Source organism: Salminus brasiliensis, chromosome 13, assembly GCF_030463535.1.
Source record: "Salminus brasiliensis chromosome 13, fSalBra1.hap2, whole genome shotgun sequence".
Classification (NCBI taxonomy): Eukaryota; Metazoa; Chordata; class Actinopteri; order Characiformes; family Bryconidae; genus Salminus; species Salminus brasiliensis.
Window position 1 is genome coordinate 16000753 of NC_132890.1, and position 24564 is coordinate 16025316.

Genomic DNA, 24564 nt, shown 5'->3' on the forward strand with positions numbered 1-24564 from the left:
TCACCTATTGTGATTATAACTATTCATAGATAACAAAGCATTACATAGCACCATAATATTTCATTATGTGTTCCAAACCTTTGCTTGACAGTTGAGACAGTTACTCTTACGACAACAACAAAAAGGACCCTGTGATTTCGAAAGAAACAAGGAATAAGCAGGTGCCCCAATACTTTTGTCCATATAGTGTATATGATCAGCCAATTGCGACCCTCATAGAATGGGTAAAAATATGATCTCTTTGATTTTGAGTTGGTGCTAGATTGATTAGTTTGAGTATTTCTAAATTTGTTGATCTGCTGATGAGGGATTTTCAGCACAACAGTCTATAAAGTATACTCACAATGGTGTAATAAATTAAAAACATCCAGTAAGTTGACAGAATTTCTTTGTTGATGAGAGAGGTCGATGCAGAATGGCAAGACCAGACATTGAGCTGATAGAAAGACTACAGTAACTGAGATAAAACATATTTACAAAAACTTGACTCGTGCACGTTATATAGTTCAGTAGCAGCATTCGGAGTCTGAAGGGAAAAAAACTAGGTCAGAGATTAACGATGAGCAAGACGGCCTGGCTCACAATTGGCGTTCCATTTCCCAAATGTCTTCAGTGGGGTTGAAATCAACATTCTGTGCAGAACACTGGAGTCCCAGTCCCAGATCGAATGTAAGATGTAGTTTATTGGCCATACTGCAGAACCAGATACGAGGTTCAGGGGGCGGAGCTCAGGGACATGTCACTGGCCATGCAGGCCCGTTGGCAGCTCAGAGGTGCACCACTGGGTTCCCAATTGCTGGCCTTGTGGCCCTGCTTCTTGTTGGTGACGTTTCCATTTGTCAAAGTTTAGTGGTGATAATGCTGCCTGCCCTTCACAGCTCTTTGGGATACTTATGGCACGCATGGCTATGTGTTTTTTTTATTACCATTGGTCATGGCTAAAACACTTGAACTCAAGGATTAGAATGGGTGTCGTAACACTTTTGCCCATGTAGTATATTTTGGATTCCTTACCACTGTGATTGTTGGATATATTTGGAAAACATAATGCTAAATTTTATCTAGCCAGCTCACTTTAGTTTAGTTTTATTTAACTTTCCTTGAGTCTTCAGTATATTTTCTTATTGCATATGCAAAATAAAATTTGCATTGATTTCAGCATGCAAAGGTTTGCCCCCTTAAGGCAGCTGAGACCGTCTTCCCTGCCCTTTCTATCAACAATGCTTTCTTCCAAGTCAAAACCCTCTTTAGTCTACTTCGTATCTTTTATTTAAGAAATACCCTGCCAGAGAAGAACTCAAAGAAATTTGAATTTCTTTCACTGCAGAACAGAACTTTAATCCCTAATCAGCTTAGGACAGCTTAGATGTTTTTTTTTTTTTAAGGTTTGCTGTCTCTAGCAGAGAAAATGAAAACGACAGAACAGAAGAACGAGCTCAGAGAGAGGTGACTCCCCTCGCTTAGCCCCATCAAGCCGTGATTATCTTGCCTTGCTTCCATTGCTGGCTGTCCAGCTCTGTGTGTAGCTGTCAGCTGGTGGTCTTTTCCGATCAGCTCTAGCTGTCATACCCTCGGAAGGACTAATCTGCTGGATCTGTCCAGCTGTCTGCGTGCCTCTCCAAGTTCGGGGTGTCTCCTGTCCTGTGTGCAGGGAGCGCTGGTCTCAATCTGTGACAGTTCTGCCACTTGCACAAGCTCTAATGAGGCCTGGTGATGCAGAGAGGTCTGTATGAGGGGTCAGCAGCTGTGTCCTGCTGCTGAGGAGGCAGATGACTCCCAGTGCCACCTCATGACAGCTGGCCCAGCAGGCTTCCAGCCAAAAGCACACAACAGAATGGGCTACCTGAAGAGCTCTTTGCTGCACTTTTAGATCAGTATGTAAAGTCAGTTTTTTAGGTGTTCTGCATCTACTGGACTTTGGTCTATAAGTACAAAAACACTGCAGAGTAAAACATCAGTATTGCCGCCTCAGATTTGAATAAGGAGCATTAAACACACATTGGGCCATAAATCTCACAGGTAACTGCACTGTGCAATGCAAAGTGTGCATCACAAAAGTCATGTTCATAAAGCTGCAGTGGAGGTTCTCACTCTATCTTTACCATAACTGTACGTTTACAGGTCCACTGTAGAAATGAGATAAGCATGAACCTATTGACACCATGCCTAATGCCCCCAGCATTGAGCTGTAGAGCAGTGGAACTGTGTTGGGGAGTTGGGGATGAGGTGGGGTGGCTATCATCCAACATTCTGACCTCACTATTGCCCTTTTAACTGAAAACAATCAAATCCTCACAGCAGTGCTCCAAACTTTGTTAAAAAGCCTTCGCTGGACAGTAGAGACAGTTACTCCAACAAAAGAAGGTTAACCCTTTTTAACACCCATTATTTTGGAAGAAACAATGAAAAAAACAGGTGTCCCAATACTTTTGTTATAGTGTATCTGATCAGCCAATTACGATCCTCACAGAATGGGGAAAAATGTGATCTCTGTGATTTCTGTGCCCACACCAGACCATCTCTGTGGCCAGACTAGATTTTGGTTTGAGCTGACAGTAACTCAGATAACCACTCTGTACGATTGTGGTGTGCAAAAACATGTTAGAATGTCCAGCTTTGAGATGGATGGGCTACAACAGAAGGACATGTCAGCCAAGAACAGAAAGCCGAGGCTGTAGTAGGCACAAGCTCACCCAAACTGGATAGTTGAAGACTGGAAAAATGTAGCCTTGTCTGATCCCTGTTGAGTTCCGCTGAGGCACACAAATAGGAGGGTCAGAATTTGGCACCAACAGCATGGTCATGGACCAAACCTCCCTTGGGTTAACAGTTCAGGCTGGTGAAGTTGGTGTAGTGGTGTGAGAACGGTTTCCTGCACACTTTTCTGTAGAATATCTTTGGGATTCAGATGAAAGTGTGAAATGAAGAATCTGCAGGAATTGTGTGAATTGAGGAAGAATTGATGCTGTTTTGAGTCCTACTTATTATTAATATATTATTCCTATAAATAAAAAGGCGCTTTTGCTCTTAATGTGAAGTCAAGAGGTGCATTTTAATAATATTTGTATCCAAGTCGTCTTGTATCCAACAAGTCTTCGACAAGTGTATCGCTCTATAAATATTCATGCTACATTAGCATATCAATTATGTTTAATAATATTTTGAACTATCGCTTGCCTTTGTCCCTAGGGTTGGGGTAAGTAGTGTAATTTGCAAAATTGATAAGTAATAAAATGTGCAAGCAATGTGTGTGTGTGTGTGTGTGTGTTTGTGTTTTGTGCTTGTGTGTGCTGCAGGTTATTTTGTGCTCCAACACAGTGCAGCAGTACAGCCTGTCTCTGGTGGTGGATGTGCACGGTGTGGGTGAGGAAGTCTTGGCTCTCCCAATCAAGGCCAGGTAGGGCATTCACAAAACAAAGTCTGTTCCTACTTCCCACACATACATGGCATTTACATCTTGGCTGCTGACTGTGCCTGTAGATGTGTCGTTCCTGAAGTTCACCTCGAGAACCGTTTACTTGAGTTCCAGCACTGCTTCGTAGGTTACCCCTATCAGCGGTCTGTCAGCCTAATCAATGACACAGATCTTCCTGCATGCTATGGCTTTCTGGACCAGGTAAATAAATAGAAATCCTTAATCAGCAGATGTTTTTTTGCAACTTTTCTTCCTGTGAAGGGACCATTCCATTACTGTTGTATTACTATAGTATAGTGGGCAGGGTTGTAAAATAGTTATAATAATGAAATAACCTTGTGGGGATAGGAATTATTACACTATAGTCTCTTATTCTGTAGTAAGCTTAAATGTGTCTGTGTGTCTAGGAATATGAAGAGAACCCATCTCTGCTGTACTCCAGTCCTCATCCACGAGGAGTTATTCACCCATATAGTACAGAGCAGATCCCTCTGGTTCTTCAGGCCAAGGCACTGGGTCAACGGCAGCTCACAGCTTTCATTGCCATACTTGGCCAACAGGGTCCTCCACTGGTAGGCTTGTGTTTGTGTGTTTGCTTTTACATTTAAGGGATAAAACAGACTTACCTACAAAATGGGGGTACAATGTACCAATAAACAAGTATGTGACTTTTACAAAAGAAAGTTCTATTTGATGACAAGCTAAGCCAAAGCCATTTACTTTGTTAAAGCTTAAGGGGGAATTCCACTGATTTTTCACAGTTCGGCACAATTTAGTCCTTGAGATGTAGACAAAGTCATTCAGAGTGGTTTGATGTGAAATGGCTCACTAGACTAGACCAACTCTTTACAGTGGTGGGGATAAATGCTAGGGACCACAATGCCTACAGTGCAGATAGGGCTATCCAAACCCTACATGTCATTTGGACAGTGATAGTAATAAATTGCCTTTATGGTGCCTTTCAGTGCCCTGAATGCTGTAATATATACATTTTGGAAGAAATCTTTATCTTAGGTAAAGGAATAAAATGTAAAAAATGTGTCCCAGGCAAAGGTTCATTGCTTTTTTTTATAATAACTGAAATGTGAAATTCAGTGGAGGTTTAAGGTACTGATTTACCTTTTTAGTTAAACCTTAAATTAACACTTGTTAATTTACAACAGTGTTTACACTGATGAGCCAAAATATTATGACTCCCTGCCTAATATGCTGTTGGACCTCACAGCTCACTTCAGGACCTCTGAAAGTGTTCTGTGGTATCTGCCACATTTTTTCAGATTCTTTATCAAGTTGTGAGTTGCAGCCGGGGCGGATTGAACATGTCATTCCAACATATCCCACATGCAAACAGTACACATGTGCACAGCTGTTTATGTTATGTAAAAGAAAACAGACCATGTGACTATTTTCCATTGTTCTGAGGTCCAGTTCAGACACATGCTTGCCCATTGTATGTGCTTACAGTGGTGGACAGGGGTTAGCATGAGCACTCTGAGTGCTCTATGTTCTACGGCAAAGAAATCCCATATGCAGCAGGTACTTGTGCTACAGAAGGCTTTATGTTGGTTCAGTCTAAACAGGATAATCTCCACTGCTCTCATATCAGTAAGTCATTAACAGTCGATATGTCCTCACCATTGTTGATTGGAAGCAACCCACAAGCCTTGCATTTTCTGAGATGCTCCTGTCAAGTTTACCATATCCAACTACAAGAAGCAACCAACACATCAGCTACAACAACTGACTGTTTGGTTATCATCTAAGAGGTCTCAGAGCTTGACATGTGCTGTTGTTACAAGATAATTATTTGTTTATATTAATCATATTAATATATATAATTACTACATATTTATTACTCATTTGAGTAATCATAATCTTTTGGCCCATGTATTTAAATTTCTATGTCTGTACTTCTGATTTCATTTGAGACGCATTCACTCTGTCAGTAAGTGTTAAGAAGGAGTAAGAGCATTTAGAGGAGTAATCTGATTCTATTTGTGACCTCTAGCTCCTTCAGTTCCTCTGTGTCTCCCGCAGGAACTGCTCCTGTCTTGCATCGGTCAGGGCCCTGCCATCTCCCTCTCTGCTACCGAGCTGCATTTTGGCACCATCCCAGTGCTTACTGACGTCCCAAGGTCGCTGCGGCTGTCCAACCAGTCTCCCATCCCGGCCCGCTTCCGTGCACAAATGGTGGGTCCGGTCCCATGTGGTTAGGGGTCAGGATGCAGCAAAGAAGGATCTGTGTAGCTTCTTTAACTACTAGGGTAAAGTTTTGTGCAGTTTCCATGACCCGCATGCTCGCTGTTACGGCACCTGATTTCCCCAAGCTTGTTACGCTGTGTCCTTAATTAATTCCCAGACTAATTGAGTGTATAATGAATTAGCTGATTGGCTGAATGGTTTGTTGGCTTTATAGTAAATTGGCTGCCAATGTAATTCTATTACCAGGAGCTGCACACTGGGCTTCATTGTGTGCCCTGTCATGTCTCTCATATTGCTCCATGTAGGCATTATCAGGCCAAAGTATCTTAATGGTCTTTTTTATCCATTGCTTTATTGTCTATTAATTTGCATAAAAAGTGGTGTAATTTGGTCTTATTGTGGGGGGGTGGGGGCTTAGTCCAATCTCCTGGTCTTCTCCCTACGGCTGGTGGATGTTTGCTTAAAGATAAAAGTCAGCTTAATTCCCATAGTCACATATCTTATTTAACTGGCCTAATTTCCCCCTCATCTCCATTTTCCCATTCACTGTGGTTTCATTATTGGAGGGGCTTTCTTTGTTTCTAAGCCCAGATCATTTTAGCAGCAGGCTTTGCTGAGTTTACTCTGGGAAGGATTTCGAACTCACACATGCATTTGTACGCACACACATGCCCATTCAAGGTGTCCTCGATCATGGACTGATGCTTATCCTTAAAATGTAGCACTGAGGAAACGCTCTGACCCTGTGTGTGTGTTGATAATGCGAGAGGTTTTACAAAGCATTTTTCAGCTCTAATCGATTTGCAAGTTCTCTTGAATTACATTACAGTCACTCGATAGCACAGGCTTCCAGCCAGAAGGAACTGGTATTGGGTGCCAGATGAACATACACTTTTATAAATGCAGATTAATTTGCCCTTTATCTATACATGTCCATCTGTTATAGATGCTTCATACTGTAGCAGCATATGAGGTATTTAGAAAGGAGGCGATCTTCACTTCAGAGACAGGCATGTTCCACTTTGGTTCCACTTTAAACCTCTCCAGCGTGATGAAGTTTGAAGCAATCAATGGTGTTAAACCTTGCTAATGCAAGCGTGATCTGATTATTGAAATTTCATACGGCTTGTTCTTCACTCGGATCCTCCTCTCAAGGGGAAACCGTCCAGTTCCCCGTCCAGGCCCCTATCGACCATTTCTTCTTTCTTTCCTTCCCTCTCTCTTTCATTCTCTCTTACCCTCTCGCTCTGTCTCACACTCATTTTCAAATGAAGGCTGAGAGAGGGAGCTCTATGAGTCCCTGATGACTCCTCTATAGTCTCACATGGCTAAAATGATAGCCCTCTCCCTTCTGTCTCCTTCCCCAAGTGCCGTCTTTACTGCAGAGAGTAGTGTGCTTGCAGTCTGCCCCCCCCAGCTCCAAGGGCAATCTGTGCTGCTGTTTGTGCAACTGATTGCATTGTAGTACAGCCCCCCTTTGCTTTTCTTGCTCCAGGTCTAATGAGCTGACAACAGACTTTAGGCTGTAAATGAAAACTAAATCAAGTGACTTTCTGCAAGAACATTCATTACTGTCACTGGAGCTTCGGACATCAGTTTAAACTGTGGCCCAGGGCGCAGGCTGTGGTTTGGTATGTGGATGCCCTCCATTCACCCTGCATCTTGGCAGAGCTGCATGCTCATGTAATTGTGGAGAGTAAATATATTGATGGTGAGGAGGTGCTTGAATGGCAGCTTGGGATTCTGGCTTAGATACAGCAACTTTAAGAAAGTTCAGGAGGGGGGGTGCAGGACTGGTGAATTTTTGCAGCCATACATTTTGGGAATTGATTTGCTAGTCAAATATTGCTCTGTAAGTGTTTTTACAGAATTACCTTAGTAATGTTGTTTATTAAATAAAAATAAACTGTACTTCATTTGCACACAAACACAAAAGTAAGTAGATAAAAAGTTCAAATCATGTTCATTCATATTGTTTATGATTGAAAATGGTGTACATATTTTAATCAAGTTAGGGCATTATTTTGTTTTCAGTGTATCATATATAGTGATATAAACTACATATACATACAATGGAGAAAATAATTATTTGATCCCTCGCTGATTAAGCAATGAACAGTCTATACTTTTAATGGTAGGTTTATATATAATTTATATATAATTTAGTTTATGTATAATTTATTTAACTCTATATAAAATACATAAACTGATTTGCATTTCATTGAGTGAAATAAGTATTTAATCCCGTATGTGATACCCCTTGTTGGCAAGCACAGAGGTCAGAGGTGTCTTGTAGTCAATGGCCAGGTTTGCATACATATCAGGAGGAATTCTGGTCCACTCCTCCACAGGTTTTCTATGGGATTAAGGCCTAGGGACTGGCTATGCCTCTTCTAGGCTTCTTCTTGAGCCACCTCTTTGTTGCCTTGGCTGTATGTTTTGGGTCATTGTTGTTGGCCATTTTCAGTGTCCTGGCGGAGGGACGAGGGTTTTCACTCAGGACTTTACAATACATGGCCCCTTCCATCCTCCTGTCAATGCGGTGAAGTTGTCCTGTGGCCTTAGCAGAGAAAAAACACCCCAAAACATAATGTTTCCACCTCTATGCTTGACGGTGGGGATGGTGTTCTTGGAGTCATAGTCAGCATTTCTCTTCCTCCAAACATGGCGAGTTAAATTGATGCCCAAGAGCGCGATTTTGGTCTCATCTGACCACAGCACCTTCTTTCAAGCACTCTCTGAATTATTCAGGTGTTCATTTGGCATAATTCAGACAGGCCTGTACATGCGTCTTTTTGAACAGGGGGACCTTGCGGGCCCTGTAGGATTTTAATCCATTACCACATAGTGTGTTACCAATGGTTTTCTTGGTGACTGTGGTCTCAGCTGCCTTGAGATCATTAACAAGCTCCTCCCATGTAGTTGATTTTGTGTGGAGCCCCAGACGGAGGTCGACTGATGGTCATTTTGTGTTTCTTCCATTTTCGAACAGTTGCAACAGTTGTCTCCTTCCCACCCAGCTTCTTGCTCATGGATTTTTAGCATATTCCAGCCTTGTGCAGGTCTCCAGTCCTGTCCCTGACATCCTTAGACAGCTCTTTAGTCTTGCCCATGATGGAGAGCTTGGAGTCTGACTGATCGATTCTGTGGACAGGTGTCTTTTATACAGGTAACAAGTTGAGACAGGTGTTTTTAATGCAGGTGATGAGTTGAAACTAGGAGTATCTAAGCGGTCTGTGTGAGCCAGAACTTTGTGTTTGGTAGGGGATCAAATACTTATTTCTACCATTAAAATTATACAGTAGATGGTTCATTTCTTTGTCAGTGGGCAAACTTACAAAATCGGCGAGGGATCAAATCATTCTTTCCTCCACTGTATTTGTATGTACTTTAATTTACTTTGTGTTTACTTTTTGTCTTTGATTGAATCATTCATTCATTCATTTTTTGCTCAGTTACCCTCTCAGAGTCATCACCAGTTCCCACCTGCTGTCTTAATCTTCCTTAATCATACCAAACATAGGGGGCACATTGATCCGTATTTCTGGTACTGTAAGTACACTCTAAAAAATAACGGTGCCACAGAAAGCTCTTTAAACAATGACATAGAAGAAACTCTTTTGGTTCCATAAAGAACCATTTTTGTAATAGATGTAAGCATTAAATTGATAAAGAACCTTTGTATAACTACTAAGTTTAACCGAGGTCTCAGAGGCCAGTGGCTTGTTTACAGTTATCGTGAGGAAAGGCGAGGTGAGGGTGACTCAGAGGATGACTTGCCAACAAGAATAATTAGAAATACCCAGTATTCAATGCAAATTTATCACTGATGTGATGGCAGAAGACACTGAGTTCTCATAAAAGAAACTGTACCGCTTGAACTTGTTCTCTGCCAACCTCCATTAACTCAAAATAAATTAAAAAAAAGAATAAACTGTGCCCTTGGTTCTGCCTGAGGCGAGAAATGGGTAGTAAAATTGTCAAATCTTTGTTCATTTGATGCAAACAACGATTGTTTATTCTGTTTTGTTCATATACCCTCCTGTTGTAGCCTTAGCTAAGCTGGTTGGATAATAGTGAATACCAGCTGGGCTCATTGTATTGCGCAATAGCAAGTACACAGCACATCTCAAAGCTAAATGTCCTCCGTCCTTGTGCTCTTGCGAGTTCATTCCCATAAGGTAACTTGTTAATAATGTTTTTTCCCAAAAACACAGTTTGCATTCTTGGTATTCCTGGTAGTGAGAAACACCCTCTGACTCATAAAACCTTGTCCCAACAATCAGCAGACATGGGCTCCTCTAACCAGCTGCCTAACACTCTGAAAATAAAATAACTGATGCCCACAAAGCAAGAAAAGGCTATAAGAAGATAGCAAGAGTTTTTTTAGGTAGTTGTTCCTTAGTTCATAGTGTAATTAAGAAACGGAAGAGATCAAGCTGAGGGCTGGAGAGAACCAGAGAACTCTGTAGGAGAATCAGAGCCACCAGTTTGACTGCAAAAGACTGTGGAGTGGTGGTGCACTGTTCTACTGTGTAGCGACACCTGCACAAACATGACCTTCGTGGAGGCTGCACTTGATGAAATGTGGTACGACTTATTTTGACTATTTGTTGGATCAAGTGAAAGCACTTTTATTGAAGTTTGTGAAAATGCTGAAAAAAAGTGGTATATTGTGCAGCTTTACTGTCCATGAATGAAGTAATCAGGACCAGGCATTGAAACACAACTTCAGTTTGTTTTATGTACAGTCACAGTAACCATAATATTATAGCCATAATAACCATAATAATAGTTCCTATTTCTTATGAAAGTGCTGTACATACTGTGCATATATCGGGAAAATGGAAGGATTCTTTATAATTTGGTTTGATATTTTAGCCAGGCATTGGGAATGGTGGCAGTGAGATAGTGAGACTTATTTGCCCGAATATAAAAGTATTTTTTCGCAATTTGGTTTTCCCCCGGAGTTTGTCTAGGCAGCAAGAAAAGTGGCAGCAAGATAGCGAGAGTGAGCGAGCCGAATCAGAAGTCTGTAATCATCTCTGTGTGGTTCTACATGACTGCTGTAAGGATTAGGCTTCCGTTACTTGCTGCCTCTGTGGCTCAGCGACATTCCCTCTGCCACACACATATACGCGCTAGCCCACACATGCGCTGTCATAATGCCACGCAAACACTCAATATCACTTTGGGGGACTTGGTAATGAAAAAGTTGCTACTTCTGCATTTCACTCACGTCTGAGGTTTACGCGGCACACTGCACACTCCAGATGAGAAGCAGCCTGGCTTCTTTCTTTTTGGCCTGCACTTGGATGAGGCAAGCAAAGAGACAGATGCAGGTAGGACATGATGAATGCAATGTACTGTGCCCAAATAGCAGGACGAGCCCCACTGAAGAAGATAAATAATACACCATTAATCAGAATAAACCACTCACAACCCACCGCCATTCTCTTCCCTCGCTCTGAAAATCCCAATTACAACTTTATGCGGGAGACATCAATCAGCATGGCGCATTAAATTGATTTTAATCTGCCTTTCAGCTAATAGTTGAGGCTGCCTTAGAGAGGAGATGGAGAAGATGAAGAGAAGAAGGGGAGGGTGCCGTGTGCAAATGCCTAGAAAGAAAGAGATGAGTGCAAGCTTCAGGGATTTCCTCATTTGCCGTGTTTCTCATCAGAGAAGAAAGAGAGAAGAAAGAAGGGTTTTTTGCTCTATCTTAGGTGTTTGGGAACGTGAAGTATTTGGCTCATAAGGTTATCCTTGTTATCCTCTGCATGAATACCCCACCACTGGTGCTAGCCCAGAGTCCAGGCTCCCACAGCTGATAACTCTTATTGCCTTCATTAGCCCCTGTGCACTCTTCCTCAGTCTGAGAGAAGAGTACAAATCCTTCAGTCCTCTCTTTCTCTCTCTCTCTCTCTCTCTCTCTCTCTTACTCTAGCTCCATCCACTCCTATTCTTGAATTCGTCTTTGAGAGCAGTGGTTGATAAAGGGAATCCTGCTGGAAGGAGAGCACATACACATACACATACACACACACACACACACACACACAAATATCTCTCCCTGGCTGCTCATTAAAAAGGCGCCCCTCATTAAACTACAAGGGCGAGATAAGATTTGGCTTAGCGGAGGCGTGTAAGTGGCAGCTCACTGAGATGTGTGTTGAAGGAAATTGTTGTTGACTGATTTCAGATACCCCCATATGAGGGCCAGTGCAATACAATAGATTCTGGTCAAAAGTAGGCCATCTTTCCTGCTAGGTGTCAACAGTTCTTGCTTATGTTGTTCTGTTAATTGCAATGTATTTGGTTCATGCTTTATACTATTGTACTGTTCATAAACTTCGATTTACATTTATATGTGTCCCTGATATAACAAAGATGTGACTGCTTCAGTGTAGTGCCAGGATGTAACATGTGGAATGTTACCACATCTTAACAATATCTACAGGCTCGGAGCAGGTCTCAGTGGCGTGTGGAGCCCACAGAAGGAGAGGTCGCCCCGGAAGGCTACCTCGAGCTAAGGCTGGTGGCCCACCTGGATGACACGCTGCCCTTCCAGGACAAACTGCAGCTGGCGATCCAGGACAGCCAAACCCAAACAGTTGCTGTGTCAGGCACAGGCAAGGGCACCACCATTGTCACTGACCGACCCTTTGCCCCCAGTCTGGATCTTGGAGCCCACTTCAGGTACACTGTACAGTAGAGTTATCACCAAGTTTTAAAGTGATGTAAAATGGTAAAGAGTCAAAATTACACAATTTTCTACTTAACCTACAAGAGCAGGACGGGCAGTCTCCGCATATTTGGTATGATTGTATTCTTTATAACAATGGATCAACAGTATGGATAACATTAACGTTAAAGATGGCAAGTGCTACTGTTTTTAATAATGCAGCACCTCCTTTTCCATTTCTGTAGGTAAATGTAGGACACGTCAAAAGCTATTTATAGATGATTTACATTACTTTGAGTTCTCTGTGTACTTCACACAACGCTAATTGTTGGTTATATAGTTGTGTTCGTAAGTGTACATGCACTTATCATAGATACAAGTGTCATGACAATACTGAGCATTGTCAAAATTGTCACAGATGGGTTACAAAAACCATACAAACAGTCCTTAGATAATTTGTTTAGTTGTGCTCAGAATGTGCTCAAAAAGTTCCAAAATGTCTTTGAGCTTTCCTAGTCCAAGGTCTCTTACCTTCCTGGTAGTGATCATGATTGACTACTGCTGGTAGCTTCTCTGTGTCCATATAAAAGGGTTGACTTGACAGCACTCATTGGATTGACCAACAGACAATGCAATAGGAAAGTCCATAGCGCTCAGTGCAGATCTGAAGAATGAAGAATGGTTGTAGATTTACACAGGTCAGGTAATGATGGCTGTTAAATGCATGTGGTCAATGTGCATTGACCAGGTTCAAGAGACATTTAAGCTGTTATTAGGTTCGCTTTAGTTCTGGCTCTGTATGTATAATTTTGACCCTAACTAATTTTAACATAATTTGAGCTTCATTTTTAATTTAATTATGCAAAATGTCATATTAATATTTACGAAAAATGATCCCAACACACACACTTACCCATATTATAGCAACTCTAATGACCCGAGCTGTTCATTTTCCTCAAAATCTTTGCGGGCCACATTTTAGAATTCTGAGACTGGAGAGATTAATTTAAGCTTATCTCCATTAGTTCTGGGTCAATCAGTCCTTCATGAGCTTAGCTAATATAAGCCTTAGACTTATAGGAACACATGTCCTCTGTTTGCTTTGCAGCTCCGGCCCATGCCAGTACCATTTCAGAGTGACCAACAAAGGTGGCCGATTGCACCAGCTCTACTGGGCCACAGAGGGCTTTCCGCAGTTCCGCCGCAGAGGCCCACCGCCCACCAGCACCTCCAGGGAGGGGAAAGCCAGGAGTCCACTGACGACTCCACCGTTGGATGGCCCTGTCTTCACCCTGACACCCATCCGATTGGAGCTTGCCCCAGGCCAATCAGCTAACATGCTGCTGGAGGGCTCCTGTGACACGCCCAAAGTAGAGCAAACCCTTCTTTTCTAAAAAAAAATATATATCGCTATATTCTTTATAGACTGAATTGACTGAAAAAGCCTCAGTTAGGACATGCTGCAATCTGACCACTTTTCAGTACTGCAGCACCAAAGGCTTTTGCAAAGCATTCAGGTTTGCCACAGAGTTTGAGTGCTTCACTGGGCTTTAAGTTTGTTTTCTTATCAGTTGTATTTTGTGTGAAATGGCTGTATTCACACACTAAAATAAGCTTTCACTCAGCCAAAGCTGTTCAGCGCTGAAATAACATACCCTTTTATTTAGATATTTGATCTGCAGACTGTATCTACTGTCAGTGAGCAATCATATTAGGTTTGCGGCACTTTACACAAAGTAATCAGTATCTGTTGGGATGTGTTCATCAGCCTGCCTAAAAGTGATTGCCACATTTCTTCCTCAGTGTTACACACACCAGCACAGCCTGTTAAAGGTTGAATAGCACAGAGATAAAGGCTTTCAAAACCACCCTTAATCTTCTCTTAATGGAGCCGTGCCAAGCAGCATATTGACTTCCTCTCTGGGGCATTGCTGCCCTGAGCCCCTATTGATTGAATGGGGAGCGGGAGAGGAGGGAAGGTGAGGAGTGGAGATAAGGCCAGGTCTCTGCGGCCCACGCCAGGGCTCCACATCTCTGCTTGGCCCTGGCCGGGGTGTATTTCAGTGTGCTGGAGCTCAGGGCTGACAGAGCACAGCTGTATTTCAGAGCAGCACTGTCAAGCCTGCCTAAAGATCGTTTTAAGATAAGAGATGAGCCTATGAAAAAGGTGCATATCAAGCATGGGGTCTGGAATATGAAAGATTTAAAGCAAGGTTACGCTGATATGGAAGTTCTGGGCCTTGGGAAATTCAAGAGATTAATTTGGAGTACAAGGGACACTATTACAGATTGTTCCAGCGATTTTGTTTAGATAACAAATGACACAGGTTGCTCCAGTAGGTTATAGCACACCAGTCTGCTCTCAAGGTAAATGTTCAAATTCAAAAAACTGATTATTTGCTGATTATTCTTATCATTATTATATAATTATTTTGTACTATCCATCCATCCCTCAGTTATCCCAAGATGCCTCCACTGAGGAAAACAAATCCACAAACCATGATGCTGTCACCCCCATGCTTCACTATTTGTTGGGGAATGGACAGTGTGTTGTTTGTGCCACACATGCATGCATTTTTAATTTTGGCCAAAAAGCTCAATTTTTGTCTTGTCAGACTGCAACACCCTATCTCACATTTAGCTAGAATGCTGGGATGAACTCCAGACATGTTTTTGATGTTTTTGGTGGTGTTGTCTTTAGTAATGGATTCGTTTTAGCCATCCTCCTATACAGGCAAGTTGGATGCAGAACTGATTGTTGCATATTCACTTCAGCCTTAGCCACTGAACTCTGTTGCTCCTTCAAAGTGACTGTTGAACTCTTTGTGGCTCCCCTCACAAATCCTCTACTTGCTTTGATGCTGAGTTTTTAAGGATGGCCTTGTCTAGCCAGTTCTTGGGTGGTATGATGCAGCTACCATTTCCTCGTATTCGATCCGATAGTAATTACCAAAGTATCCGAACACTTGAATATTATTTTCGAGCCTTTCTTGTCGGCATCTCAAATTTATTTTCAGAAGGCTCTTTTGTCTTCATTTTCACAACTGTATATCAAATTCACAGCCTGGCCAGTAGTACTTAAGTTGGGGGTACTTAATTATGATTTAGACAAATCTTCTGCAAGAGGCTGGATCTGCTGAGACCAATACAGTTGCCAATATATCAACATTTCTAAAATGTAGAAATTAGGACTACCTGGATTAGCATGTAGTATACATTTTTGTAGAGTTACAAATGCATAAAAATGCAGTAGCCCATCTTCCCTTAAACATTTTGCTCCTCTGGGGTAGCAGAAAAACATACTTAGATGTAGACAGAAAAGTATTACACTAGTCAGTGGGTGTCTTTAGATAATAAGATTAACATGTGTGTTTATATATGTGTGTGTGTCTAGGTTGTGAGAGAAAGGCTGGTATGCCATGCCATCGTGGGACATCAGACTGCAAAGGAACGCATCATGACTGTGGACGTCTCATGCCAATTCATTGCTCCAGTTCTAGACATGTCTTCTGAGCAGCTCAACTTCTATGTGGAAAAGGTGTGTGTGGGTGCCTACATACATATGGACAAAAGTGCTGGTACACCCGCTCATTCAGTGTTACTTTCAAATTCAAGGGTATTTAAAAAGAGTCTGTGCTGCTTTTGTTGGAGTCACTGTCTCTACTGTCCAAGGAAAGCTTTCTACTATGTTTTGGAGCACTGCTGTGAGGATTTGATTGCATTTAGCCACAAGAGCGTTAGTGAGGTCACTCCCCAACTCATCCCAAAACTGTCATTCCAGAGAACACAGATCCACTTCTCCACAGCTTAATACCGGGAGGCTTTATACCCCGCTAACCCATGCCTGGCATTAGGCATGGTGCCAGTAGGTTTATCTAATGTGTTTATTTTGTTCTACAGGGACTAGACCAGTGTGTGTGCATGTGCACATCTGTGTCAGCAATGGGTCCAACATAATGCTGAATGCGTTCTTTAAAAGGGGTATCCACAAACATTTAGACCTATAGTGTATGTATGAGTTTATGTGTTTGTGTTCCTGACTGCATGCTCTTCCTCTGAAATTCTATTGAAAACTCCTCCCTCCACCATTATATAATGTTAACCTACTTCATTATGCTGGCATTTCATAATGTCACCAGAGCAAGATTGAGGGGGTAGTGAGGCAGAACCCGGTATTGCATAAGAACTTCGACATCAGATGTCATTTCTGTCATGCATGCGTCGAGAGATTTGTGCCGCAGCTCGGTGGCTGAACGCTGAGATTTTGTTCATCAAATCTTTCTTTTTTTTTAGTGCTGGGAGGGCTGCTTTACACGCTGGCAATGCGTCAGTCTGTTCCGTGTGCTTGCGTTGTGGCAATTATCTCTTCCCTCACAAACAAAGAAAGTTCCTCAGCCGTTTGTTGTTTTGTTTACTCTCTAGAGCAAACGATGGCCATTACTGCATGTGAAAGCAGTGCAGATACATCCTGTCCAACTGCGTATTCTACTCCTGCTTGTTCCTACTGCAAATCCTTTTAGAGATCAGTGAATCGATACATCAGTCAATTCACTGTGGAAGGATGGCTCAACCCATAGGGCAGAATTACGGTCTAATGAATTGGAAAATAGATTGCTGACCCGAACACTAGCACTAAGGATTTGTTATTGTTTCGTGTCCAAACAAAAATCTTTTTTTTCTCTTATTTGGTTTATATTGGTTGACCAAATTTGTTTGCTATATCTAAATTTGAATTCATAATGTATTTATTAAATGTGAACTATTTAACAGGCATTGTAACTGCATGGTAGACCTGCTCTCTACTTCTTATGTATGTTCCACAGTTCTACAGGCAAAAACTATACTATATATATATATATATATATATATATATATATATATATATATATATATATATATATAAAAATACACTGATCAGCCGTAACACTAAAACACACAACCGTAAAAACTGTTGACAGGTGAAGTGAATTACATTGATCATCTGGTTATAGTGGCACCTATCAAGTTATATTCTATATTAAGCAGCAAGTGAGCAGTCAATTTGTGAAGTTAATGTGTTGTCAGTGGTCACTCACGAAGAAAATGGGCCAAGAAAGGACTACCAGCGATCTGGCAATACAGGTGCCCGATACCACACACCTGAGGAGATTTTGTGAAGTCTGAGCAGTTTTGGTGGCACGAGGTGAACCTACATAATATTAGGCAGCTTTTTATATTATGGCTGATTGGTTAGTGTATGTCCAGATGCAGCTAAATTCTAGATGTCATTTTCTGTGTCACATTATGCAGTATTAATGCCAAGCAGCTATTTTTTAAAGACCTATGCAGTGTAGGAAGTAGGGATCACTGCAAACCTTCAATGCTTTATCCTTATAACTTTAATCTCAGTTTCAACAGCATATTTAGAGTGCTGTAAAACCAGAACTGGCACAGTTTTTTTTTTACGTAGAAATAACACTGATTCTCTCCATTAAGCATTTCCCACCGTTTGCAACAACACACCCAGGTTATTAATCAGCTACTGCAAGTAAAACAAAGTTGACCGTAGGGTCCTTTCTGGTCTGAAGCCATTTAAAAACTGAAGCTTATTGTCTACCCCAAAGGCACATAAGCATGTTTTAATATACAGACCTTTAGAAAACGTCCAAAACATTGGAATTCGTGTGAAATCCTTTAAAGAGTAACATTTGGAACAACGAATGGTCTCAGCACCACTACAGCACATCTCTGCTCCTCCTCTGTTCGAACAGAGCTGAAGAATAAGCACTTCTAGCTCAGGGAGAACCATCATCATAATGAAACTGATTTTCTGTCTGCCCTATATCACTTTTATTATCTTTCTCTCTCTCTCTCTCTCTCTCTCTCTCTCTCTCCCTCTCCCTCTCTCTCACACACATCCTCTTTTGTCGCACACACACACACACACACACACACTCTCGCTTATTCTCTCCCCATTCAGCTTCAGCTATACTGATTTTCATAGATCTCTGCTATCTTTTGACAGCTGCTTTCAGGGTCCCTCGCAAGACAGCTTTTTTTCAGATCTAAAAATGCTAATTTGACGCTGTGGCGTTCTTTTATCTGATTCGCTTCCATCCATCTGCGTGTTGACAGCCCTTGCTTCTAGATTTACAGGCAGCTCCCACAGCGGGGCCTGCAGGACTAAAGCATCTAAAAGAAAAGGCAAAGGGAGAAGAGGAAGGAGAGGACACTTAGTGCCTGAGTTGGAGGAAAGAAAGGGGAGGATACTGGTTTGTTAGAGTTTGTGCCAGCCTTATGGAGGAAGAATGCAAGTCTGGCTTGAGAAATATTACATCCAGCCTGTGGGTGATTGAGTATTAGATACCCTCTCAGGTCAGAATTGCAAGGGACAGCCTTGACAAGCAAGAATCAGAGTGCAAATTGCAAAACATGAACCAAGCATCAACCATATATATCACATTCCTCATCATTGATATACTTTACGATATGTTTAAGACATGTTTAAGATCTGTCTTTCTGAATTATCTCAGTTCAGTTCTGTTTCCTACAGGTTCCAAGCATGCCTCTGGTGCCTCTGTATGAGAGGCTGTGTCTAAAAAACGTGTCCACCCTGACCCTCTCTATGGAGCTCACCCTGGCTGAGCCTTTTGGACTTTGCGACCATGCTGGTGATGACTCCTTCACCTCCTTAAAGGTGCGCTCTTCAAAAAGCAGTTTGTGAGGATAACTGTTTAAAGCGGAGAAGCATTTTGGCTCATTAATACATGAGTATTTACACATCATCACTGTAGCGCAAAGCCTTGTATCTGTGTTTTTTTAATCTGGCAGCCATCGATTCATGAATGAATGGACCAATAGAAGTGCTCCAAAATTACTTGGAAATAAATCTTTTAACATTGAGCCTCATTGAATGTTGAGAGGCGTTGTCCTTCTCCTGTAAAGCTACCATTTCAGAGATGCAGTGTTTTTGGGCAACAGCAAAAATATCGTTTTTGAAGATAATTCTAAGGGGTAAAAAGAGGTTAGAAAACCCACACACACTTTACACTTGGACCAATGTGAAATGCAATAAAATGTAAGCAAAGATGAAGGATATTGGCATTTAAAATCAAATCAGAAAACAATTTCTGAAGAATTCTGCACATGACAAGTTGCTGTAACTGCAGTGCACACATTAAAAAGCACTTCCATTTCCAAGCTTTTTATACTGATATGAGGCAAGCATTATACTTCCAAAAGTTCTAGACACCTGTTCATTCCAGTCAAGGGTATTAATAATGTTTACACTGCATTTTGTTTACACTCTGCAGTGGCTGCTTTAGTGTATAGCTGTCTGCATACTTTTGAACATATAGTGTAAGTGACCAGACAGAAGCAATAATAAGAGCTTCACCTTTACCCTCGGTATAAATCCTGAACCTGAGAAAATAAAAGTCAGTCTGTTTCTATGTGTTTGTGTGTTTAGTGTCTGGTTCTGGGTGTGGGTGCTGAGACCGAGCAGTGGGTGCGCTTCGACCCCTCATACCGGTCAGATCTCGTAAGTCGTGTGGCAGAGGAGGTGCTGGAGGTGCGGTATAGTGGCCACCCTCAGCGTGACTCAGTGGCCCTGCGAGGTGAAGTGCACTTCCCCAACTTACACTTCTCTAGCAGCATGTTGGACTTTGGCTGTGTACTCAACCACACCGAGGCCCAACAGCAGATCACCATGACCAACTGCAGCCCACTCCCTGTGTCCTTTCACTGGGCCTTCCTGCTAGACCAGCAGCAATACTGTATCAGGTAAGACTGTGAATTCAACTCATGAAGGCCTCTCTAATTGGTTGATGAATTGCGTCAGGTGCACTGAATGAGGTGTAATTGTATACCTGAGGAATAGGTGTCAAAATAAGGTTGGCATTAGTGGTTAGCATTATCAAAATGACCTCAAGCGATCAGTGGCTTTTATTCATTGTTAAATATATATAAGTTCTTCAAACTAATGTTCTAGCTATTGCTTTAATATTTGATGGAGCCGTGCCATTCCTTTAACATTTGTTTCAACTTTTCCTTTAAGGCAAAACGTCTCCTGTGCCACTTATTTAAACTGTCACCTGAAGGACAGGCTCACACAAGAAATGCTAACATAGCTAATGATGATTGAAATACAGTTGAGTTTGAAACTCAGCATTATGTAAATGAGCCCATGTTCACTGGTCCATGTAAGCCTTCATTCACTGTTGGCCACATTAGCATTTTGGGGGGTAATGCATTTGTTTGACCTTAAACTTAAGCATATATCTGACTATATCATGGCAGATCTGGCATCAGCCACTCTTAACTCAGAAAAGGCACAGTCATCAGAAAAGGAGCCAAATCATATTATTCAAAAAAGGCACAAACCTATCATAGTATAGATTAATTCATTTATATCTCATTTTATAGTCCGCAGTCAGCTTCATTTTTAACCTGCTTTCTCGTGCCTAGTGTTAGTCCTGTCCCTCACACACGGATTATGAAGAGTATGGTAATTCGCACTTTTAAACAGTGTGGACAGAGCTTTGTGTTGCTTAAGGACCAGCACATTTTTAATAGAAGACGCTCTAGTGAGAAGGGGACAGACGGTGTTGATGCAGCTGCCAGTATAGTAGCCAATTAAAACGACACTTAGGCAGGCTGTTTCCTTCCCCTCTGTTGAACAAGAGCAGCTTGCACTACACTGCTAAAACAAAATGCTGTTCTTTCTCCCAAAAAAGCGCTGTGTAGCCTTCACCTTCTTCACCTGTTCTAAGTGCAAACACAAGGATGTGGGATGGATGATCACTTTCTGTTACTACACACCATCTAGTTGTTAAACCTGATGGACACTGGACTAATATATGTACTTAGGTTTAGAAAAGGAATATTTTTTGTTTTGTTTTGTTCCAAGCATAACCTGTCTTGCATTCCAGCACCAACATAATAACATCTCTACATAAAAAACATGCATGCTTAATATACTGGGGCAGATCAAGTGAACAAAATCTTCAATAGAAACACAGTTTAAATTATACATACAGACAATACATACATCCCCTTAGATTATTAATTCAGTGGTGCCAAAAGTTCCAAAATGTCTTTTAACTTGCAAATGCCCAGGCCTCTTCACTTCCTGTTAGTGATCATTATGGACTACAGCTGGTAGTTTATCTGTGCCCAATTAAAAGGATTTGTTTGGCAGCACTCATTGGATTGATCAGCATAAAGTACAATGAAAAAGAAAAAAGGTGGTCATGGATTTACACAAGTCAGAAACGTCTCCTGGACCAAAACCCTTTTGTTCAGTTGAAACAATTGTACATAAGTACAAGTTTGGAAGGTGTCACCACTTTGCCATAAAAAAAACTGTCACCTTCATCTGAGAGAAAGTTGGTTCAGATGTCAGGAATAACCCAAGAATCACCAAGTTTTACCATACCACTGGTAGCTGCTGGAACACCAGTGTCGCTGTCCACCACCAAGCAAATTTTATTTCGCCACTGGCCGAGAAGCTACTGTCCCAAAAAGACGCCCCTGCTCCAAAATTAACATCTTCAAGCATTATTAAAGTTTGCAGCTGATCACTTGATCATAGAGGCAAACCCTTCTGGAGGACACGTTTATGGTTAGATGAGACAAAGTCAGAGTTTGGCCACAATGACCCGAACTATGTTTGGAGGTGTAAAGGTGAGGCCATCCCCAAGAAGACTGTACCAGCTGTTAATCATGGTGGTGGTAGCTTCATGCTCTGGACACAACATGGATGGATTAGTGGAAAAAGAGGATTACTTCAGAATTCTTTATCATAACGTCCAGCCATGAGCTAGACTGTTGAAACTTGGACACAATTGGGTGTTCCAAAGGGATACTGACCTCAAACACACATCAAAAGTGGCTGTAAAATAGATCATAGATTATATAAAGCAGAGAAAGCAACCTGCGTTCATGATTCTCTGGCAGGTTTGAAAATATGATTGTCATACGCACTGTAAAAATGTTGGATCTGAGTCAGCTGTGCTGTGAGTTTGAATGTTTTATTTGGATCCTCATTAGCTGCTATTGCTATTCTTTCTGGGGTCCGGCAAACATAAGAAACATGTGACAAAATGTGCAACATTTTGAAGTAAAACTCCTTTATCATTGGCTCCTGGCATCCTCTATTTGCATATCGGGTGTGTCCTTTCCCTCTTCACAGTGGGTACTCATTCCCCCATGCTACTTTCTCTTGAGGATACATCTGGCCTCAGTGTTGAAGGTTACCATTTTTATACTGCTGCGTGTGTCTACATGCACTGGCTGTGCATGGCAGTGGTCACTCTTGCATTACCACAGGATTATACTGTCGGGCAGATAGTTGATATCAAACAATTAGGAATGAAAGAATAAGACTAAAATATTATGTGCCACCAATAATTTTTACGTTGAGACTTGCATTTCTTACAGTGTATTTTTATAGTTATGTATTGTAAACAATAAATAATATGGGATTATTAGAATATAGGAAATTCTGGCAACCCAGACATTCAGTAATTTACAGTTATTTATTTACAGTGCATATCTTGTATTGTCAAACTATGTTCGCAATACAGTAGATGATATTTTTGCTTTAACTTTAACATCAAGAGTTGTTTGTCCTTTGCTGTCTTAGAGTCCTCAAAGCTGACAAAGAAACAGTATGAACAAATTTAGTTAAGAGTATCGCTAAAGCCAGATCAGGACACATCTCTTGCCCTTAAAGGTACTTGGCTGCAGTGGACCACAAACACTGTACAACAACATTCATCACTTTTTTGGCCACAGTTCCTTCCTGCAGTTTCACTGTTTTTTCTTCCAGCCTAGTCACAGTCGTTCTTAGTTCCCAGTGTCGCAGATCTCTCCCCTACTGCGCGTCAGCGGTGCCAGGCTTGGGGGGGGGGGGGGGGGGGGGGGGGGTACACACCTTCCGCAGTGAATGTGAAGCCTGACACCATCTTTCAAACTACTGACCATGCAGCATGCACACATTTCTCAAAGTGCTTGGAAGGGGACATCCTTGATAACCCTTGGCACATGGCACAGCTGGGACCTGAACCTGAAACCCAGCTGCAGGGTGCAGTGCCGAGCAGTTCAGGGACTGGATGCTCATGCCTGCGAGGAAATGTGCATCACTTTTGATAAGAGCTGGAATTGGACAGATCCAGTCAAGCCTCACGGGCCATAAGAAGAGATTGAATAAACTGCCATGGTTGAATAAGCTGTTGATGGTTTATGGTGGAATAAAGCAGTCAGCACCCTTTTCCCTGCTGATGGGAATGTTCAGTGCTACTGGAGCTCATAATGAAAAAAATCAACATAGTGTAATCCCTTCAAACATTATGGACTAAAATGGTGCTTTTGGTGTTCAGTTACTGAGAATTTGTGTAAATACATTATACATACACATAAGCATGGCGGTTGCCCAAAACAGCATACGAAGCACAAGGCACCGTGTTAAATCTCAGCTGTCAATAGCAGGCCAGCTCCAGGCCGCACGGACTAGAGTTTTTATAGTTTTTAATTGTTCTTCAGCAGCTGCCATGTCCTGCCTCGGACAAATCAATACCCCTCTCCGTGGGACTGGAGTGCCGACCGGTGAAGATTAATCACTCCCCCTGCCTCTCTTCAACCGCCCACTGGCCTGGCCACCCAATAACACCGTGACCTTTCCTATCAATACCTCCGAGCCTTCAGCACACATTGTCCAGCTTGCTAATTAAAAGCCTATCAGTAATTAAGGCCACCGCCAGGGCTCCATCATTACACCATTCCGCACTATATCACCACCTGCTGCGTCGGGGGGATTTCTTGCTGACAGATAGGTTTTTTCATCCGAGTTAGCTGACTCACGTTCACCATCCGTTGGAGAAATCTGATGAGAAACCTGATTGCTTTCTCTACTCTCTCCTTCAAGGTTTCACAGGGAGAAGGGCATGATGGAGGGAGACGCAGAGGAGAAGCGAGAGGAGGCGCAGCAGGAGCCATTGGAGGCACAGGAGGCTACCGCTGGGAGATTCTGGAACAGGTCTGAGACTTTGCCTGTCGGGCTGTAATCGTGGAAGCTGCTGTTGCCAAAATCCCTAGATTCCCTTTTGCTAATTTGCAGAAATAATGTAACAACATTACCCACAAAACTAGTGCAATTTACCTCTGGGTCCCCTCCACACATTACGTAGTTGCCTACGTTACACAAAAGCTTGGCTGTGTTTTTGCCTTTAGTAAATACTCATTGCTGTCCCCCAAGAACCTCCAGTGGAGTGACTTCCTTTGG

At 42.0% G+C, this 24564-nt stretch overlaps 1 protein-coding gene across 1 annotated transcript in view; it reads left to right on the forward strand.

Annotated features, from left to right (window-relative positions):
* The window catches only part of hydin (HYDIN axonemal central pair apparatus protein), a 106156-nt gene that overhangs the window by 34291 nt on the left and 47301 nt on the right, over positions 1-24564 (forward strand). The window contains exons 15-24 of the mRNA XM_072695200.1: positions 3297-3397; positions 3481-3616; positions 3823-3987; positions 5453-5605; positions 12078-12316; positions 13411-13672; positions 15697-15840; positions 18835-18978; positions 19750-20063; positions 24208-24318. Coding sequence (XP_072551301.1) covers positions 3297-3397; positions 3481-3616; positions 3823-3987; positions 5453-5605; positions 12078-12316; positions 13411-13672; positions 15697-15840; positions 18835-18978; positions 19750-20063; positions 24208-24318 — 1769 coding nt within the window. The remainder of the gene's footprint in view (positions 1-3296; positions 3398-3480; positions 3617-3822; positions 3988-5452; positions 5606-12077; positions 12317-13410; positions 13673-15696; positions 15841-18834; positions 18979-19749; positions 20064-24207; positions 24319-24564) is intronic.